Source organism: Lithobates pipiens, unplaced genomic scaffold (assembly GCF_037356315.1).
Source record: "Lithobates pipiens isolate NorthernLeopardFrog02 unplaced genomic scaffold, aLitPip1_a1.2 Scaffold_18, whole genome shotgun sequence".
NCBI lineage: Eukaryota > Metazoa > Chordata > Amphibia > Anura > Ranidae > Lithobates > Lithobates pipiens.
The window spans coordinates 45,640,618-45,660,216 of NW_027507758.1; the positions used below are offsets into that span (position 1 = coordinate 45,640,618).

Genomic DNA, 19,599 nt, shown 5'->3' on the forward strand with positions numbered 1-19,599 from the left:
GCCCTTTAAGAGGCGGCCTGCGAACACGTGCAGCAAGCTCCATGAGTCGGGTCGCGGGTCCCGCGGACTCGATATCCGCGAGGATACCTGCGATCATCTCACGGCAGAGGAAGAATGGGGAGATGCTAATGTAAACAAGCATATCCCCGTTCTGCCTAGTTACAGTGTCACTGATCTCTGCTCACCCCCACAGTTAGAATCACTCCCCAGGACATACTTAACCCCTACACTGCCCCCTAGTGGTTAACCCCATTCACTGCCAGTGTCATTTACACAGGAATCAGTGCATTTATATAGCACTGATCGCTGTATAAATGACAATGGTCCCAAAAATGTCCGATGTGTCTGCCATAATATCGCAGTCATGATAAAAATCGCTGATCGCCGCCATTACTAGTAAAAAAAAAATATTAATAGAAATGCCATAAAACTATCTCCTATTTTGTAAACACTAAAACTTTTGCGCAAACCAATCAATAAATGCTTATTGCGATTTTTTTTTTTTTTTTTTTAACCAAAAATATGTAGAAGAATACTTATCGGCCTAAACTGAGGGAAAAACATTTTTTTATATATTTTTTGGGGGATATTTATTATAGCAAAATGTAAAAAATAATGCGTTTTTTTTCAAAATTGATGCTTTTTTTTTGTTTATAGCGCAAAAAATAAAAACTGCAGAGGTGATCAAATGCCACCAAAAGAAAGCTCTATTTGCGGGGAAAAAAGGACGTCAATTTTGTTTGGGGGCCACGTTGCACGACCGCGCAATTGTCAGTTAAAGCGACGCAGTGCCGAATCGCAAAAAGTGCTCTGGTCTTTGGCCAGCAAAATGGTCCGAGGATTAAGTGGTTACCTATTTTTTCATTGGAACTCCATTTTAAAATGGAACTTTACCAATGTCAGCTTACCACTTATGGACGCCCGCCCCAGTTTTATGGCGGATGTTTGAAGGAGGATATCGTTAAGGCAGCAGCTAGCTGCCATAACCCCGGTATCTCCTTCTTCAGTGGGCGGTCCACTACAAGACAAAAATGGTCTCTGCGGCGGATTCTCCGCAAGATCACTTTTATCGGTGGCGGGAGAGGGGCCCCCCCTCCTGCCACAATCTGGAAAACCCTCTGCTGCTTACCGGAGCTGTCGGTAGCGGTGGAGGCGATCGCGTGTTGTCTCCTGCTTGGTATGGAGATGAGTGAGGGGAAGAAGGCCCCCACCCGTCTCCATACAATTGCTGGGCGGAAGCGACGTCAAAACGTCACTTCCGCCAACAGCTCTTCAAGGGCCAATTTTTTTTAATGATTTTTTAAAATTACAATTTATTTATTTATTTTTTTAAAATTGCATTTTAGTCTAAATATGAGATCTGAGGACTTTTTGACCTCAGATCTCATATTTAAGAGGTCCTGTCATGCTTTTTTCTATTATAAGGGATGTTTACATTCCTTGTAATAGGAATAAAAGTGACAATTATTTATTTATTTTTTTAAACAGTGAAAAAAAAATAAAAGGTAAAGTAAATGAATAATAATAAAACATTTTTTTAAACGTGCCCCATCCCGCTGAGAAGCGAACGCAAACGTGAGTAGCGCCGCATATGAAAACTGTGTTCAAACCACACGTGGAGTATCGCTGCGATCGGTAGAGCGAGAGCAACAATTCTAGCCCTAGACCTCCTCTGTAACGCAAAACAAGCAACCTTATTTTATTATTTTTTTTAAAGTTAATTTTTTCCCAAAAAGTTGCCCTTGTAAGACCGCTGCGCAAATACGGTGTTAAAAAAAGTATTGCAATGACTGCTATTTTATTCTCTAGGGTATTAGAAAATTATAATGTTTGGGGGTTCTATGTAATTTTCTAGCAAAAAAACTGTTTTAAACATGTAAACCCCAAAATCTCAAAACAAGGCTGGTCCTTAAGTGGTTAATAAAAAAATAATTTTTTAGCAAGGAACATACCATTCCACATTAATAATTATGCCACCAAAATTAGCGTGCTGTGAATTGCCTCCATCATTGTTCTGGTCTCTTCTTACTGGTGGCTGCCATTTTGCTGAAGCCCAGAGCCCTTGAACAGCCATAAATCTTTAGACTGTCAGCAGATCGGCCTCTACAAATTCGGCACAATGCCTAAAATAGAGGGACTAAGCATGTGCAGAGCAGGGTGAGACTGTGTATTACTGGGTTTTACAAAGTATAGACCAGGGGTAGGCAACCTTGGCACTGAAGCTGTGCTGAAACTACAAATCCAATCATCCCTTTTCTCCTGGGGGGGGGGGGTCATGCCTGTGGCAGTCAGAGTCTTCCAATGCCTCTTGGGAATTGTAGTTCTACAACAGCTGGAGTGTGGGGCTTGCATATCCTTGATATAAACACTTATTTTTAATGTTATTCATATCTATACCTGCAAAAATGACCAGCCTGAAATCATCTAACAGAGCTTCAATTTCAGATTAAAGTTCAAAGTGTCTTTGGGACATTTATCAGCATATAAAGGGCAACAACAAGCCTATGAGAGCCATCACTAAAGTCCTCTACTCACCATTCAGGACACTTGTGCTCAGGGATTTCTTTTCTGAAACAAGTGGGCACATTTCTGGTTTTAAGGATTTCATCCTTTTCCACATAAGTGATTGTATGGTGTTATCGGGTAACTCCCCCTACAAAAAAAAAAAAACCAATGCATTAGATGCATACTAGAAGCAGATAATAGTATTACTAATAACATAATCTCTGCATGGGGTCAATTCTATCTCTGACTTAGACAAATTTCAAGTGTTTTGTTTAGAAAAGAGCATGTTCTTCTGCCCTTACTGTAACCAACACATAACAATATCACTAAGGGTTGATTTACACTTGCTTCGGGTTCAACCAGGCTTCGGACATGCTTTGTTAAAGCTCTCTGAATTCTAGTCAAAGCCTCTGTCACTAAATAAAATGGTTAGCTTATAGTCCTGTTTACACTTTGCTCTGCCTTTGCTTCAAAGATTATACTCCATGTAGCTTCAGTGGTGCTTCAAAGCGTCTTCAAAGCCTCCATAGAAGTCTATGGCAAAACTCGCTTGCAGCCCCACAAAGACTCATCAAAGCCCCATCAAAGCCCCAAGCAAAAGCAGGTGTAAACAGGACTGTATGCTAACCATTATATTTAATGACAGGAGCTTTGACTGGCGTCCAGAGAGCTTTAACAAAGGGTGTCCAAAGCCTTGTTTTGAAGCAAGTGTAAACTAGCCCTAAAAGATTTGAGAAATAGCCATTAATACTTTTGTGTTTCTTTGGCGTTTTCTATAACATGTGCATCGGTCGGGATCAATATGCTGTGAAATGCAGTGTAATGGTAAAGACATAGAAAATTTTGCAATATAAGATGTACCGTACTGTTTTGTATGCTCGTGTTGAGCGCATTTGATAACGGTCATTGTCATGTACCTTTTTCAATAAAAAGAGTTAAAAAAAAAGAAAAGAACAGTCCTGAATAGGCGGATCAGGTCTTCCATCCAGTTGGAAAATATCTACAGGTGGCAATGATTACATTTAATTCAAAAATGTTAGTGCACCCTTACAGAACACTATACACTTTCTTACCCCCCCTCCCAATTCCTGCTGTACTTACCTCTGGGGATGCTAAACTGTCAGTGGCCCCACAGACAGTCCAGCGGCCTGGGGATCTGAAATCCCCACTGTTCTCCCTCTTCTCTGTGCAATGATTCCAGGACAGAAGCAGACCTTACCATCCTTGTCAAAACTGTGAAAAAATCCGCCCACCCATGGCCAGAAAAATGATAGCTATTGACAAGCAGATCACATGGAAGTGGTGGACAGGAAAGCATCTGCACAGTTACCCCCATCTTTTCTACTTCCCACTGAGAATAAGGAAGGATTGGCTAGGTTGCCCAATAAGGTGAAATATCTGAGTGAGAAATAAGTGGCTCTTCCAAGGTAGCCAAAGAGTCCAGTCCTTGGATGAGTGTCAGAGACCCCGATATGATCTATACCAGCCTTTCACAACCTTTTCAACACAGAGGAACCCTTGAAATAACTTTCCGGTCTCAGGAAACCCCTACTAAAAATTTGCACAATTCATGATACATTAGTGTGATGGTCAGTGGGAAGAATGCTGCTTACACTTGTTGACATACAGATAGCAAAAAAGACTAATGGTGTCAGAAATTGCTCATGGACCCCTAGCAACCTCTGGTGGAACCCTAGGGATCCATGAAGCCCTGGTTGAGAAACCCTTGTCTATACAGTGTATCAAAGCAGCCCGATTACAAACAACAGTCAGTGCAGATATCTTTCCGCTTACCACATTGAGTTGCGAGAACCCCTGAGCACCATAATCAAGCTGCCGCTTCCTCTTCATACTGTTGCAGAATGTCATCTCAGTGGTATGTAAATCCTTACCACGTTGCCCAAAGCTCTCAAGCGACCTGATAATAAGATTTCCAACAGAAGTAAGTTTCCATCTCCATTGTGTTTAACAAATATTAAAGAGTCAGTACAGGCAAAGGTGACATTTTCCTTATAAGGGAGATCTGATCATTTAAGTTAGCTCCTTACTTTTTTTTAAGACTTGGATACTCCAGCAACAAGATGGGGATGTTATTGCTGGAGTACTACTAATGCGGAGTCTTGGGTGTTCTTATCCACCTTTGTGCGTGTCAGCTCCTCCAGGTACATTCTTAATCCAACAGGCACAATGTGAACCCCTCGTAATGGATATAGCAGGTGTGGAAGCACATGGACTCGGTGCAAAGAACTCAATGAACCCCCAACAGGTATAAGAAATTGTTAGATGGTTTACCAGGTGGCTACTACCAAAAATTGAAATAGGGGATTTGGGTAGATTAATTTATAGTATTATCAAGGAAGGGAATGTAAGAAAAAAATAAAAGGATAGATACTTTATCTTTATTCCTCCTACCTTTGCTTATATAATGGCATGCTTTGTTGATGCATTGGGTGTCCAGTAGCTGAGCTGGATTCTTGGTATTGCTCCATCAGTCTCCACTTTGGGGACATGTAATTGACAGGAGGGTCTGGTGGCCATTGTACATTAGGCCTGCCTCCCATTGAAGACAGTGGTGTACTTGCTCCGGTATGATAGGCCAATAAGGCCGGCGACTTTCTTTCACCATTATAGAGGCCAGTGGGCAGAGAATCCTGGCTATGATTACTGCCTTTAGCTGCCATTGGTTGAGCATAAGTCTGATGCAGGTACTGGCGCTGAGGAGGAAGGGCACTGGGTTGGTAGAGTGTATTCATGCTACTTATGTTCTGCTGGGTAGGCTTTTGTGTGCTATCACTGAGGGGAGTCTCTTCCTGGCAAATAGGGTTCAACTGGAAATCTTCACCATCCATTGGAATGTATGGGGCGAGTGTTTCAAGATCCAGCTCATTAAAATCATTCTATGAGGAAAAGAAATGCATGATTTTATGAAGGTATACACATATAATGCATCATCAATAGAAAGTATAGCATCTCTCTAAATGTTTAACAGATGTACTTTGCTATGCTGCTATATAAGATTGGATGGGCTGGTGTCTTTATTCAGCCATACAAACTATGTAACTACTTAGAATAAATAAGAAGTATATACTAGGCCACTAAAATTATTATAAAAACAAATAAACCTGTCTTGTAGCCAATTACCCTGATGCTACACCAGCTGTCATGTAGATTACCACCTCCTTATAATAAAGTGGGGGGAAATAAAAAAAACAGCTGTCAGCCTTGATATAATTTCCTAATATTTACTAACAATATGTCAAGCAGAAGCTGATTGATTTTTGTGGGATACATCTCTTCCCCACCTACCTTAGTAGTGTTACAATTATTCTTTGCTTCTGTATCCATTGCAAAGAGCTTCTCAATCAGTTCAATCTTGAGATCTTCTTCCAAAGTCGTATAGTACTCTCCTGGGCTGCTTGGCTGAAATTAAAGGGACATATGAAGTAATTACTACATAAATAAAGAATTTACATTGATTACATTTTTTTCGACTATTGCTGCAGCTGTTCAAACACCCCTGTTATTGTTGCTTTTGGTTAAGAGATTAAAAAAAAACATCACTGGAAAGCCACGTCTTACCGTAGAGCAGCTGCTGTTGCTGCTAGCACTGGGTGTAGTACTCCCAGGAGCCACCTGAGGCGCTGTAAAGGACGGATGGTTCACAATATCAGGCTGGGAACCATGATTCTTGACTTCCAGTGGCCACTGTTTGTTTGGACTTGGTTGCGCACTGCTGCTGTAAGTCGATGGCTCTTCATAAGTCTGAGAACCTACAAAACAAAAGTCAATCCACATAGTTCAAACACCACCAACTATTGAACTAAATGTTTAATCTTCTCTTTGTGGGTATCTTTCCTTAAGCTGTTTTAAGAATTTACAAAGGTTCCAAGAGAAGTCAAATAAATTGATTATGGTACATCTGTTTGGCTCAGAGAAAGGGAGCTTTTGGCACCAATTCTGGTTCACAATGCCTTGATAGTTCAGGTGATGACAATTTAAGTATGAACTTAAGTTAGCATTAGGGCTTAAGCTTAGGTTATAATTCTTATATATATTATTCATCAGTATGCCATATTTTTTTTTTTCTTTTAAGTAATATGAATTAGGTCAGAATGGCCTTTATGTAGAATAACCTGGCCGTTTTAAGGGTTATTCTATATAACCTGGTAGGATGTGTTATCAGAGTTTGATATCACTGCCTTACAGTATGGATTAGGTATATAGCCCAAAAATGAAATCTACTTACCAAAATCCAAGGAAATAATTTCATCCCCTGGAGTGGGGGCCAGCTGTGCCAACTCATCTGGTTCTTCCTTCAGCTTGGTATACAAGAAGTCACTGGTCTTGTCAGAAACAGCATTGCTGAAGATAGAGCTCATGGTCACCTGGTGAGGCTTGAAGAGAGACTCTGTCTGGTCCATAGAGAACACAATATCGGTCTTTTCTATGTCACTGCAGAAAAAAAATGAACAGAATCATAGTCAATAATATTTATTTGCTAGATGATGACAATTAAAATGCATCTAAACCTAAGTATATAAACCTAATCTGTTGATATCCATGTTCCTGTAATGTCAAAAAACGTAACGAATCTCCATCACTTTGGTCATTTGGGGCAAGTCATCAGGTTCTCCCATAAAAACAACCCTCTACCAGCCGATACTTATCTTATCTTAGGTGCACCCCCATCCATCACTTCATTGGAACGCCAAGTCTAAGCTTGAGTAGGTTCCATGTTGGAAGGTGTTTGTTGGAGTTTAGACAGGGTTAACTTCCTTCGCCTCCTCCTCACCTGACAGTGCTGGGACCGGATTTATTGGTTGCTCAGCCCTAAGCAGTGTATCCTGAGAAGAGTTCACATGCTCCTCTTGGACTTGGTTTTTACAGAGGGCTCCAAAAGATCAATAGAGGGTTGAGAGACCATGGTAAATTTGAGCATCAGCAAGTGGGGGACTCTTCCTCCATAAAACCTGTCACCTTGCCCTGAATTGGCAGTGATTTTCCTTTATCCCATATTTTCAGTATTTCTTGCTTTCAACTAAAGGGCAGTGAGGGCAGAACCTTCTCTACAATTTCAGATAACAATAAACACTCAATATTGATCCTTGCCATACCTAAAAGAGTGAAATGCATATATAGAAGGGGTTGCTCTAGATGTATTGACTGCTTTGTTCCAACATGGTCTAGCGTGGTACCAGAATTTGTTCTCCTTACCTCAGGACGTAGTTCACACAGACGATGCATTGTGGCTGGGAATTGCGTGTGTTGTAGATGACAGTGCCATGACTTTCCACCCAGACGTAACCACCATGCTTTGCGAGCATCCGATACTGGCCACTGACTACTTGGCCCTTTGTGCACACTGGTTATCCACAAAAAAAAGTGAGTAACATAAGCAACATTTTATTCAAACACGTCCGACACAGAATAACGACAAATTTAATATAGCAAGCCAAAAAAAGGTAGAAACAAGAATGCTACCATGTATGATGGACCCCCAACTGTGGCACCTACGTATTACACACGAGATGCAGCTTGCCTGTACATGGTTACGGTCTGTTGTGGTTCAAAATGTACAGGATAGCTGTAATATGAATTAAGATTCTATGATTGCATTTTGAAAAGCAGGTATATTGTCTCTGCAATCATTGCTAAAGCATGAGGCTTTGAAGGACAAGGGTTCTAAAGGGGAGCACAGAGTAAGCCTCATAGGGTACCAGTTTGCTATGATGAAGCATTACCTTTCACCTCCATTGCAGATCTTTTAGATCAGCCCTTCTCAACCTTTTTAACATGGTGAAACACTTGAAATAACTTTCTGATCTCAAGGAACCCTTGCTAATAAATAACATATCCACAACTCATGGTACGTTAGTGTGATGGTCATTGGGAAGCATGCTCCTTACATTTGTGGTCAGTAGGAAGACTCCCCCGCTTACAAATAGCGTAAATGTCATTGGTTGTCAGTGGTTACTTATGAGAGGTAGAAATTGCTTATTGCTCAAGGAACCCCTAGTAACTTTCGGAGGAGCCCTAAATTTCCACTGACCTCTGCTTGAGAAAGGCTGATCAAGACAAGTGTTTCGGTTTTCATTTTTTTTTATTAACTCCCTAATAATACCAATTATTGACAAACACTGAATATGTTGATTTGTGTAATTGCTCTCTAAAGCGTAGTGCACAAGGGCTGAATGTTGGCTGGCGTTGGCCGGTTCAATAGAAAAAAAAAAAAACTAGTGGTGCTCTCTGTGTCGGTTCACACTGAGGCAGCACGACTTGCAGCGCGACTGCCTCAGGTGACCTGGACACGACAGCTGCGGCAACTTACAAAACGACTTCTCTACGGAAGTCAATGCAAGTTGCCTCAAGTCGCCCCCAAAGTCATACAGGAACCTTTTTCTACGTCGGAGCGACTTGTGTCACTCCGATTAGAATGGTTCCATTGTACAGAACAGAACGCGACTTGTCAGGCGGCTAAGTCACCTGACAAGTCGTCCCAGTATGAACCAGCACTCAGTGACTCCTTTATCTAAAAATATTTTTACAAAGTAAAGTTTGTGGTACGTAACATCTAACATTTACTAAACTTTCTTGGTTTCAGTCATTTTCATTGAATGCTTTAACAATAAAAGGACTGAATCCCAGCGGTGCAGTACATTATAGAGCCTACAGCGATATGTGGGCTCTCGTAGACAATGGTATCAGTGTACACAGACAAGTGGAGCGGAAGTTATCATAGGTCACTTGCAAAGATATCACTGTGCAATAGAAAGATCCTTATGGGGTTGCGCAGCATAGAGGTAAGTGATTTACTACACTTTCAAGTACTAACTTTGTCATGCATAGAAATACAATAACTGGAAATCATATCAAATATTAGGAAGTGCAAAGTAAATACAAAGTCCGCACTTCTGAGTAAAAATGTGTTTATTAATTACCAGGAACACACCCTGAAAATAAATTTGAGGATATGGCATCAATCATGGCACCAGGAATGGTTTTATGTGATGGGTTCCATATTCTTAATTTTTTTTCCGCAAATATTGAGAACCACTGATCTAAACCTGGAAACGGGTAATTGGAAGGGTTTTTCGCTTCCCTAAGCTGTAGTTATAGGGTATATGGAGGTTAATAAATTATTCATTCATTGATTTCTATTGGTTGAACTAGATGGACTTGCGTCTTTTTTCAACCTATGTATCTGTAAGAATGCTACATTGTTACATTGATAGGTTGAAAAAAGACACAAGTCCACCTAGTTCAACCATGGAAAAAAAAAAAAATAGCATACAATCCCATATACCTAATCATATACCCACTGTTGATCCAGAGGAAGGTGAAAAAAAAACTCCAGAAAAGCAGGATCCAATTTTCTACAGCAGGGGAAAAAATTCCTTCCTTATCCAAGAGGCAATCGGATTTTCCCTGGATCAACTTTACCTATAAATGTTAGTACCCAGGTATATTATGTACATTTAGGAAAGAATCCAGGCCTTTCTTAAAGCAATCTACTGAGCTGGCCAAAACCACCTCTGGAGGGAGTCTATTCCACATTTCCACAGCTCTTACTGTCCTTTCCTTATTTGGAGATGAAATAAAGAGTGCCCCCTTGTCCTCAGTGTTGACCGTAAAGTGAATAACTCATGGACCCCTACACTACATGGACCCCTTATATATTTATACATGGTGATGATATGCCCCTTAATCTCCTCTCCTCTTCACAACTGCTTGCAAAATTCCTTTTCTATTGCATTATACTATGACAATGTTTCTCAACTCTTGTCCTTAAGTATCCCCAACAGGTCATGTTTTCAGGATTTCTCTCAGGCTGTGGTAATTACTAAGGCAGAAAAACTGATCAAATCACCTGTGCAAAATAATGGAAAGCCTGAAAACACAACCTGTTGGGGGTACTTGATGACTGGCATTGAGAAACATTGTACTAAGAGACTTCCATTAACAATGTTTTATTTTTTTGCAAAACACCTGAGCAACACCTGACATGTTTAATGGATCCATTTACCCTGCCTCACCTGCCAATACTTTCATGCCATTATAAAACAAAGGAAAACAATAAAAGACGTTATGTGTAAAACCATAAATAGGACCTTTGTCAGGAGTAATTCCCAATCGTTTAACATAGTAAATGTTTAGCAGTGCGCATACTATTCAGATAGGGAGTTATAAATTAAACACTGTCTCCTGCACACGAGGAGAAACACCATGTACTACAGTGGCTGCCAAATCTACTACTTAACTTCCAAATGATCCAAGCCCAATTAAGTATTTAGACGCTAGAACTCTACACTTGAATAACAAATAACTAGGACTCTTCAGGACAATAAACCTCACCTTGATATGAAACATTACAGCATTGTGTAAATGAAATGAAGTGTGATGACTTCAGTCTGCATTGCTTAATGACTGTGGCCGGAGCAGAGGCAATCGATATTAATACTCCTCTTGTTTATATATAGCGCTTGTCAGGCCACACCCTAAGCACATTAAGGCTTTGCACATTGGGAGTTTGGAATGCGGTAAATATTGCCGGTTAATAAGGAGGATGTTTCTTTTTTTTTTTTTTTGGTTTAGTGCCATGGCTTTAAGCTCTTTAATGCAGTAGTTAACCTATTGCATTCAATCAAGAAGTGAACACTGCTGAGCCAACTTTCAAGAGGGGAAAATAGTGTAACTACTGCAGGGCCAAATAGTGCAAAGCTTCCAGATGATGGAAGGGGTATGGCATCCAAGTTGCCATCCTCACTGCAAATATGGTAGTCAACCTAGAGAGAGGATTTACCAAAGTTTTGTAAGTTTGCAGGTAATTAACCAGTGATTGCACCATTGGGTAACGGTAGATGTTTTCTTTAATTTTTTTTTTTTTTTTTTTTTAACAGTGGCTTTAATACTAATGCTACCCAAGAGGAAGCCCTATAATACATAAATACAGTTTTGGACAGAGAAAACTAAAAATCATTCATTGGAATTCAGCAGGCTACTCCTGAAAGTATGTCATCAAAGCAGTATATGAATGGTGTTGAACATTGCTAAGCTAACTGCCAGGGAAGAGAAATGGTGTAACTACCCTAGGCTAAGTAGTACAGGGTTTCCAGGTGACGGGAAAGGTATGGAACCCAAGTTGCCACTCTCAATGCAATCATTTAGTCAACCTAGAGAAAAGGCTTCTGCTGATCAAAGCTTTGGCTGTCAGAAGTCTAACCAAACTCAGGAAAGGTGTGGAAGCTTCTGGTGGACACAAGCACAGTGTGAGACATCATAAAGCAATGTCTGATATGGTGTCATCACGAACCTACCACATATGCTTCTTGAATGTAGTTTCAAAACTTGGATTTTTCTTACCCCAAGCCAGTGTTGTGAGCTTGCAGTTCGTTACCCAGTTACTGCAACCATGGGACAAATATAGATGTTTGCTGTAATAATAGATTTGTCCAAGGGAAAGCCCCATATTATATAAATGCAATTTTTGGGGGGATAAAGAAAACTACAAATGGAATCTAGCAGGCTTCTCTAGAAGGTGTCATCAAAACAGTATAAGAAGCATGGTCTTTGGTTGCCCTAGGAAACCTAACCCTGGGTGTTATGATGTCCCTAAATGGGTCATCATTGTAGCTGGGGTGGCTTAGTCATTGTTGTTAAGATGTAATCTTACCTATATCTACAGTACAGGCAGAGAACCCATTAACTGTTTCAATAAACTCAAAACGGTCACCGAAGATGAGATTATGAAGAACATTCTGTTTAATACTTACAATTCTGGTGACTCTTGGTCATGCTTTCAGAATCCAAAGCATGATAGAACTCATAAGCTGAGCGGCCAAGCAGCTCCTCTGGATGGTATCCAATCAGTTCAGTTATCCTTCAAATAAAAAAAAAACAGAATTCATTTTTAGTTCACAAGTTACGATAAAAGATTAAAAGTTTGTCATTGCCCTTCTCATTATGGACACACTCCCATACTAAAGCAAAACTCCATGAGCCACATACAAAGGCTGTACCAAAAGTAATGCAAAAGTTTTACATAGGTCATTCAAATTTCACATGTTGGTAGTAAGGCCGGCCATACATGGTTTGACTCGTTAATGGGCAGGCTGATATACCAAGTGGAAGCTAGGTACAACCGGCCTGCCGGATTCTCCTGCGGTTACCGATGGCGGTGGCAGGAGGGGGTTGATAAGAATAGTTATGTCCACTTTGCCTTCATTTTTGTATAGCCCTTGAATAATGACTTAAAAAAACTGCTGGAAAAAGTTTGTTGTAAACAACTATTTCAAACGTAAAGCAGCACTTTCAAGAGATGATCAGCAATGGCAGCCCCATGTTTTTCTTATCACAGAGTCACTTTAAGGTAGACACTGCAATAATAACTAAAAACAGTGAGATCACTGAACGCAACTTTCCCTTTTTTTGTTTTTGTTCTAGACTCCATAGGGAAGACAGTGACACTCCAGCCATGTTCCACACCTTGAAGAGGAACTTCCACTCTCAGACTATAAAATAGTTATGCTGTGCTTTTAGGTCAGAAGAAAGCGGCCGTCTGCGTGGTGCCAAGCCACAGCACAAACAACCTGGAAACCACGTCAATTATAAAACTCATTAAAATATCTTTTTCCCATTAAGAGGCCCTGCGGCAAAGTAAACACCTCACCAAGGACAAAAACAAGCAAACACAACAAACACTGCTTCTGTTGTGGGAATAATTCAATTTACATAGTTACATAGTTAGGTTGAAGACACAAGTCCATCTAGTTCAATCAAAAAATAAATAAAATACAATCCCATATACACAAAAGCATTTCCGTATTTGCAAATTAAATCTTTTTTACCTCTAGACATAGAGGACAAGCATGCCCTCTTGTCCTCTATGATGACCTTAAAGTGAATAACTAAAGACCAAGTTCACTATATGGACCACTTATGTATTTGTACACGTTGATCAGTTCCTCTAATCTTTACTCCTAGCCGAGCTCCTCCATGCCTCTTATCAGTTTGGTTGCGCTTTGCACTCTCTCAAGTTCCCCGATATCCTTTTTGTGAACTAGTGCCCAAAACTGGACTGCATATTCCAGATGAGGTCTTACTAATGATTTGTACAGGGGCAAAATTATATCTCACTCGCTGGAGTCCATAACTCTCTTAATATAAGAAAGGACTTTGCTCGCTTTGGAAACCGCAGCTTGAACGCTATTATTGAGCTTATGATCTACCAAAACTCCCAGATCCTTCTCCACTACAGATCCCCCCAGTTGTACTCCCCCTAGTATGTATGATGCATGCAAATTCTTAGCCCCCAAGTGCATGACTTTACATTTATCAACATTAAACCTCATTTGCCACCTAGTTGCCCAATCAGACAGAGCATTGAGGTTGGCTTGTAAGTTGGAGACATCCTGTAAGGACGTTATTCCACCTCATAGCTTAGTGCCATCTGCAAAGACAGAAATGGTACTTTTAATCCCAGACCCAATATCATTTATAAAGATATTAAAAAGTAAGGGTCCCGGCACTGAACCTTGGGGTACACCACTGATAACCTTAGACCATTCAGAGTAAGAGTCATTAACCACTACTCTCTGAATTCTGTCTTTTAGGCCGGGTTCACACCGCTGCGATGCGGGAACGCCGCGAATCCGCGGCGTTTTCCCGCATCGCATTACTCCCGCCGGCAGTTCACACTGCCCTATGCGGACGGCTGGGAGCGTCAATGATATGTTAATGACACCCCCAGATCCGTCCGCATATCGCAGTGCGATCTGCCGACTCGCACAGGAATCGGATCGCATGGTGTGAACCCCCATGCGATCCGATTCTGTTGCGGACCAAAAAAAGGGTCCCGTGCGAGTTTGCTGCGGGAGCGATGCGAATTCAGCCATACTATCTGTATGGCTGAACTCGCATCGCTACGGAGATCGGATGTGATTTGCGGTGCGAATCACATCCGGATCTCCCCCCGCAGCAGTGTGAACCCAGCCTTAGACAGTTTTCTATCCATTTACAAATTGATATTTCCAAGACTATAGACTTTACCTTACCCATTAGCCATGTGGGGGGAACTGTGCCAAACACTTTTGCAAAATCCAGGTATACCACGTCCAGAGTCACCCCTCTGTCCAAGATTTTACTTACCTCCTCATAAAAAGAAATCAGGTTTGTTTGACAACTTCTGTCTTTCATGAATCCATGCTGTCTGTTGCTAATATTTTTTTCCAGCAAGAACCCATCTATGTGGCCTTTTATTTAACTCTCCAGTAGCTTTCCGACTATAGAAGTTAGGCCTGATTCCCACCTATGCATTTTTGGTGCTTTTTGCATTTTGCAGATTTGCTCTACAGAACGTGTTCCATAGGAAACCATGTTAAATGGACTGTAGTGCAAATCTGCAAAATGCAAAAAGCACTAAAACTGCATAGGTGTGAATCAGGCCTTAAACTAACAAGCCTATATTTACTCAGTAAAGACTTTGATCCCTTTTTAAATATGGACACCACATTGGCCCTGCACCAATCCAGTGGTACCATTCCAGTCATTAACGAGTCCCTAAATATTAGAAACAATGGCTTTGAAATGACCAAGCTCAATTATTTTAGGATTCGTGGGTGGATGCCATCTGGTCCAGGTGCTTTATCCACCTTTATTCTGTCTAAATATTTTTGGAACATATCACTTTTGAGCCACTGGGGATCATTTGGGGCTGTGTCAATACCATCCCCATTACAGACATGAGCTCCCCCATGCTCCTTTGTATACACATAACTGAAGAACGTATTTAATACATTTGCCTTCTCTTTGTCCCCAGTCACCCACTCTAGAATATTTTGTAAAGGGCCTACATGCTCAGACCTGACCTTTTACTATTAATATATTTGAAGATTTTTTTGCAGGTTTGTCCTGCTATCTTTTGCAATCTGTCATTATTTTTTAATTTTGATTTCCTTTTTACATATTCTTTGTAACATTTAAACGATAGCATTCCTTCATTTTTATATTTTTTAAAAGCTCTTTCTTTATTATTTATAGCCATTTTAACTTTATCCGTGAGCTACATAGGTTTTATTTTTAGCCTTTTAAACTTATTGCCCATGGGAATATACTTACTATACTATATGCAGTGAGTTCACAGAGTCACTTTGAAGAATTCCCATTGATGTCAATATTCCCTTCCAGTCTAAGACCTGGAGAGCAGCCCTCATCCTTGGAAAATGTTCTCTCTTAGACTGCTTTCACACCAAGGCGCTTTACAGGTGCTACAGCGCTAAAAATAGCATCTGCACAGCGCCTGTAAAGAGCCTCTTCTCTCACTCCAGTGTGAAAGCCCGAGTGCTTTCACATTGGAGCGGTGCGCTTGCAGGATGGTAAAAAAAATCCTGCAAGCAGCATCTTTGCAGTGCTGTAGGAGTGGTGTATACACTGCTTCTAAGGTGTCCCTGTCCATTGAAATCAATGGGCGGCGCTGCCAAACTGCTTTGCGGGTGGGTTTAAACCTTTTTTCAGCCGCTAGCGGGGGTTAAAAGCACCTCGCTAGTGGGCGAATAGCGCCACTAAAAATAGCGGCTCTTTACCGCTGACACCCCCAACGCCCCAGTGTGAAAGCAAACTTAAAGTTAAGTGTTTTTATCTTACCCCATACGTGTTGGTTGCTTACAGCTAACATTAAATGAAATCATGTTCTGGTCACTGCTACCCAGATGATCTTTTATATGAATATTGGTAATAAGGTAATAGGCTCTGCATTGTTTGAGATTACTAGGTCCAGCAGAGCATCATTCCTAGTCGGGGGCCTCAATAAACTGGATCAGAAGATGGTCTTGTAGAAAGATTATACATTTTTACTCTAGCTCTACCAGCAGTGCCATTACTCAAGTCAATTTCCGGGCAGTTAAAATCCACCCCATTATTATCACTGTCCCAGCCCTTTCCATCTGTGGAAGATGCTGAATCTCCACCTCCTCACTAACACTGGGAGGTGTATAACAAACTCCAATGTCAACCTTTGTAGTATGCACACACATGTACAGTTCCACCCACAATGCTTCAGACTCCTCACACTCTCCATCAACTAGGTCCTCTTTCACACTTGCATTGAGATCATTTCTCACATAGAGACAGATACCACCACCCCTCCGTTTTCCCTGTCTTTCTGAAAGAGAGCATAGCCAGGAATATTAATAGCTCATTCATGAGAAGAATGAAGCCAAGATTCAGCAATACGAATTAGATCATAGTTCTCCTCGTGCACCAGAGCATCCAACTCACCTATTTTGCTTGGCAGACTTCTGGCATTGGTGAACACCTTAATTCACTGTCACATTTTGCAAACGTATGTTGCATTTTTTTTTCTAATACAAATATTACCATTTCCAATGCTTGATTGTAACATAGGAACCTTCATATCATCTGCCATAGTCCTCTCCTCATCTTTCCCCATTCCAGCCACCAATAGGGGCTGACCCGTCTGACCTGTCTGCCCCATTATAATCAAATTCACCCCCCCCCCCACAATCCTAGTTTAAATATTCCTCCAGCCTTCACATAAAACTCTCCCCCAGCATAGTAGACTCCCTTCCATTTAGGTGCAAACCATCTTTAGCATATGGGTTGCACCCCAATGAAAAGTCAGCCCAGTGCTCTAAAAACCCATTTGCCTCTTCCTTACACCAGGTCTTTAGCCATGCATTCAGCTCTCTTATCACCCCCTGCCTTTACTGTGTGGTGCATGGCACAGCCAATATTTCAGAGAATATCACCTTGGAGGTCCTTCCCTTCAACTTGCAGCCTAGTTCTTTAAATTGGTTCTTAAGGAGCCTCCACCTTCCATATAGTCTGTCATTGGTTCCAATGTGGACTAAGACAGCTGGGTCATGCCCAGCCCCTCCCAGTAATTTATCAACCCAGCTTACCACATGCCAAACCCTGGCACCAGGGACACAGCAAACCATTCTGTTGAGGTGATCCTGGCGACAAATTATTCTATCAGTCCTTCTGATTATAGAATCCCCTATTACCACCAACTGTCTAGGCCTACCTGATCTCCCCTCACCACCCCTACTAGATGGGCTGCTCTCCCGACTGTTAGGGGGAGCAGTGACATCTAGGGCTGCCACCTCTGAGCTTGACACCCCCACATCTTCACCCAACTTGGCAAATCTGTTAGGGTGCTCAAACCCAGGGCCTGCCTTCCTTTTCTGTGAGCCCCTATCACTCCCTCTAACTGTATTAATTAATCTTCCTACCCGATAATCCTGACTTCCTCTCCACCCTCCCCATTAACCCCACTAGCCAGGACCCCTTTCAAGGTCGTCAGTTCTGCCCAGTGTTGCACCTTGCTCCTCCAGAAGGGCAACCTGCTCACATCTGTCACAGCGGTATTCATCCTGGAGCTGTTGCTCCATTGTTGCATACATGTGGCACACTGCGTACTGCACAAAACCTTCAATCTTGCTAACCCCCATTTTCCCAGTTACAATAATACTACTAACAGGAAACGTCAGATGTTACTTACAGGTTTGAGGACTCCTGTTATAACCTCTGGTTTTTAACTCACCACTTAAGCCGCGTACACACGAGCGGACTGTCTGGCCAACTTAGTCCGTCAGACAATCCGACGGACAGTCCGTCATACTTTCGAATGAACGGACTTGACCACACACGGATGCACAAACAGTCCTTTGAAAGCTTGCGCAATGACGTGTACAGCACGTACGACGGGACTAGAAATAGGAAGTCCAATACACAGCAATGCAACCTTTCGCCGTGTAAATCCTTTCTGAGCATGCACCATACTTAGTCCGTCGAACTAGCCTACTCACGAGCAGATTGTCCGCTGAAACCAAAGTATGACGGACAATATTACGGAAATTCCGAAATACTTAGTCCGCCAGACTGCACGCTGAAAAAGTCCGCTGAAGCCCACACACGAGCGGACTGTCCGCTGAAATGTGTTTCGACGGACTAAGTTGGCCAGACAGTCCGCCCGTGTGTACGCGGCTTTAGAAGTTCCACTTGATCAGAGTTCCAGCAATCAAAAAAGGTGGCAAGCTCAAGAATGAGCAGGCTCAGAAATTAATTCTACAGAAAGTTATATAGGACCTCAAGCAGCTGTGACCAATTAACCACTCCCCCTAATTAATAGTCTGAAGGAAGGAAAGAAAAAAAAAAAGGCTGTTTAAAAAGTTACAGAAAAGGTGTTAAAAAGTTGCAAGGAAAGAACCCAAAAAGAACCTAAAAATGCAAACCCAGCAATAACTAGCAGTCAAAAGCAAAACTGGTTTTCACTCTCCACTCAAAGTTCCCACTCTTCAGCTTCAAAGCAGCAAATTGAATTATATATTATCTTTATTGTTTGCATGTCACACACTGGGGGACATTTATACATTTTGTGGCTCAGCAGGGAAAAGCTAAAACAGAAGCAATAACATGCTTTATAAGACAGATTTACTACAAGGCTACAACTTGCGTCATAAACTCTCCCTCTAGTACACTAAAGTAGCTCTGCGACAGCAGGGATAGGTTGAGGGGTGGGCAGAAGGGACGGTCGCCTTGGGTGCTCTAGCAAGAGAGGGGCAAAAAAAAAAAAGGTAGGAGTGGCAACCTATGCTATTGATGTAGTTCACAGATCATTAGGGTGCACTTAGGAGTTAACTAAAACCGAAGAGTGTACAATCAGGTGCAGCTCTTCATGGTAGTCAATTATGAAAGGTCTGCACTGAGGATGGGAGCTGCCAAACTCTTCTTGTTAAAAAAAAACTTGTTAATATGAAATATTGGGCAGCTACCACTTCCCCTGTAGACCTTTCCTTGCCTCCTGCCCTACTCTCTGCTGAGAGTTCAGCGGCGGCAGGCGAGTACATTCAGAAGAGTCCATCCTGCCATTCCTCCCTCCCTCTACAATGCTGTGATTTTTTACCAGCTGCAGTGGCAGGAGGAGAGGCCTCCCACTCAGGCTGCCAAGTGGCCACGGTCCGGACAAGACTGTCACTCGGTCTGTGTCTGGGCCACGTTCCGCCATTTAGTGACACCTGACATAGAGCATACCCTAGATCAGGGATATGCAATTAGTGGACCTCCAGCTGTTGCAAA

At 41.7% G+C, this 19,599-nt stretch overlaps 1 protein-coding gene across 1 annotated transcript in view; it reads right to left on the reverse strand.

The window, feature by feature from the left end:
- Positions 1-19,599, reverse strand: part of EPAS1 (endothelial PAS domain protein 1) — a 179,767-nt gene that overhangs the window by 14,008 nt on the left and 146,160 nt on the right. Inside the window, exons 7-14 of the mRNA XM_077485078.1 lie at positions 12,276-12,382; positions 7,720-7,867; positions 6,752-6,957; positions 6,085-6,275; positions 5,812-5,925; positions 4,918-5,402; positions 4,300-4,423; positions 2,536-2,653 (exon numbers count right to left, since the gene is read on the reverse strand). Of these exons, the coding sequence (XP_077341204.1) occupies positions 2,536-2,653; positions 4,300-4,423; positions 4,918-5,402; positions 5,812-5,925; positions 6,085-6,275; positions 6,752-6,957; positions 7,720-7,867; positions 12,276-12,382 (1,493 nt within the window). The remainder of the gene's footprint in view (positions 1-2,535; positions 2,654-4,299; positions 4,424-4,917; positions 5,403-5,811; positions 5,926-6,084; positions 6,276-6,751; positions 6,958-7,719; positions 7,868-12,275; positions 12,383-19,599) is intronic.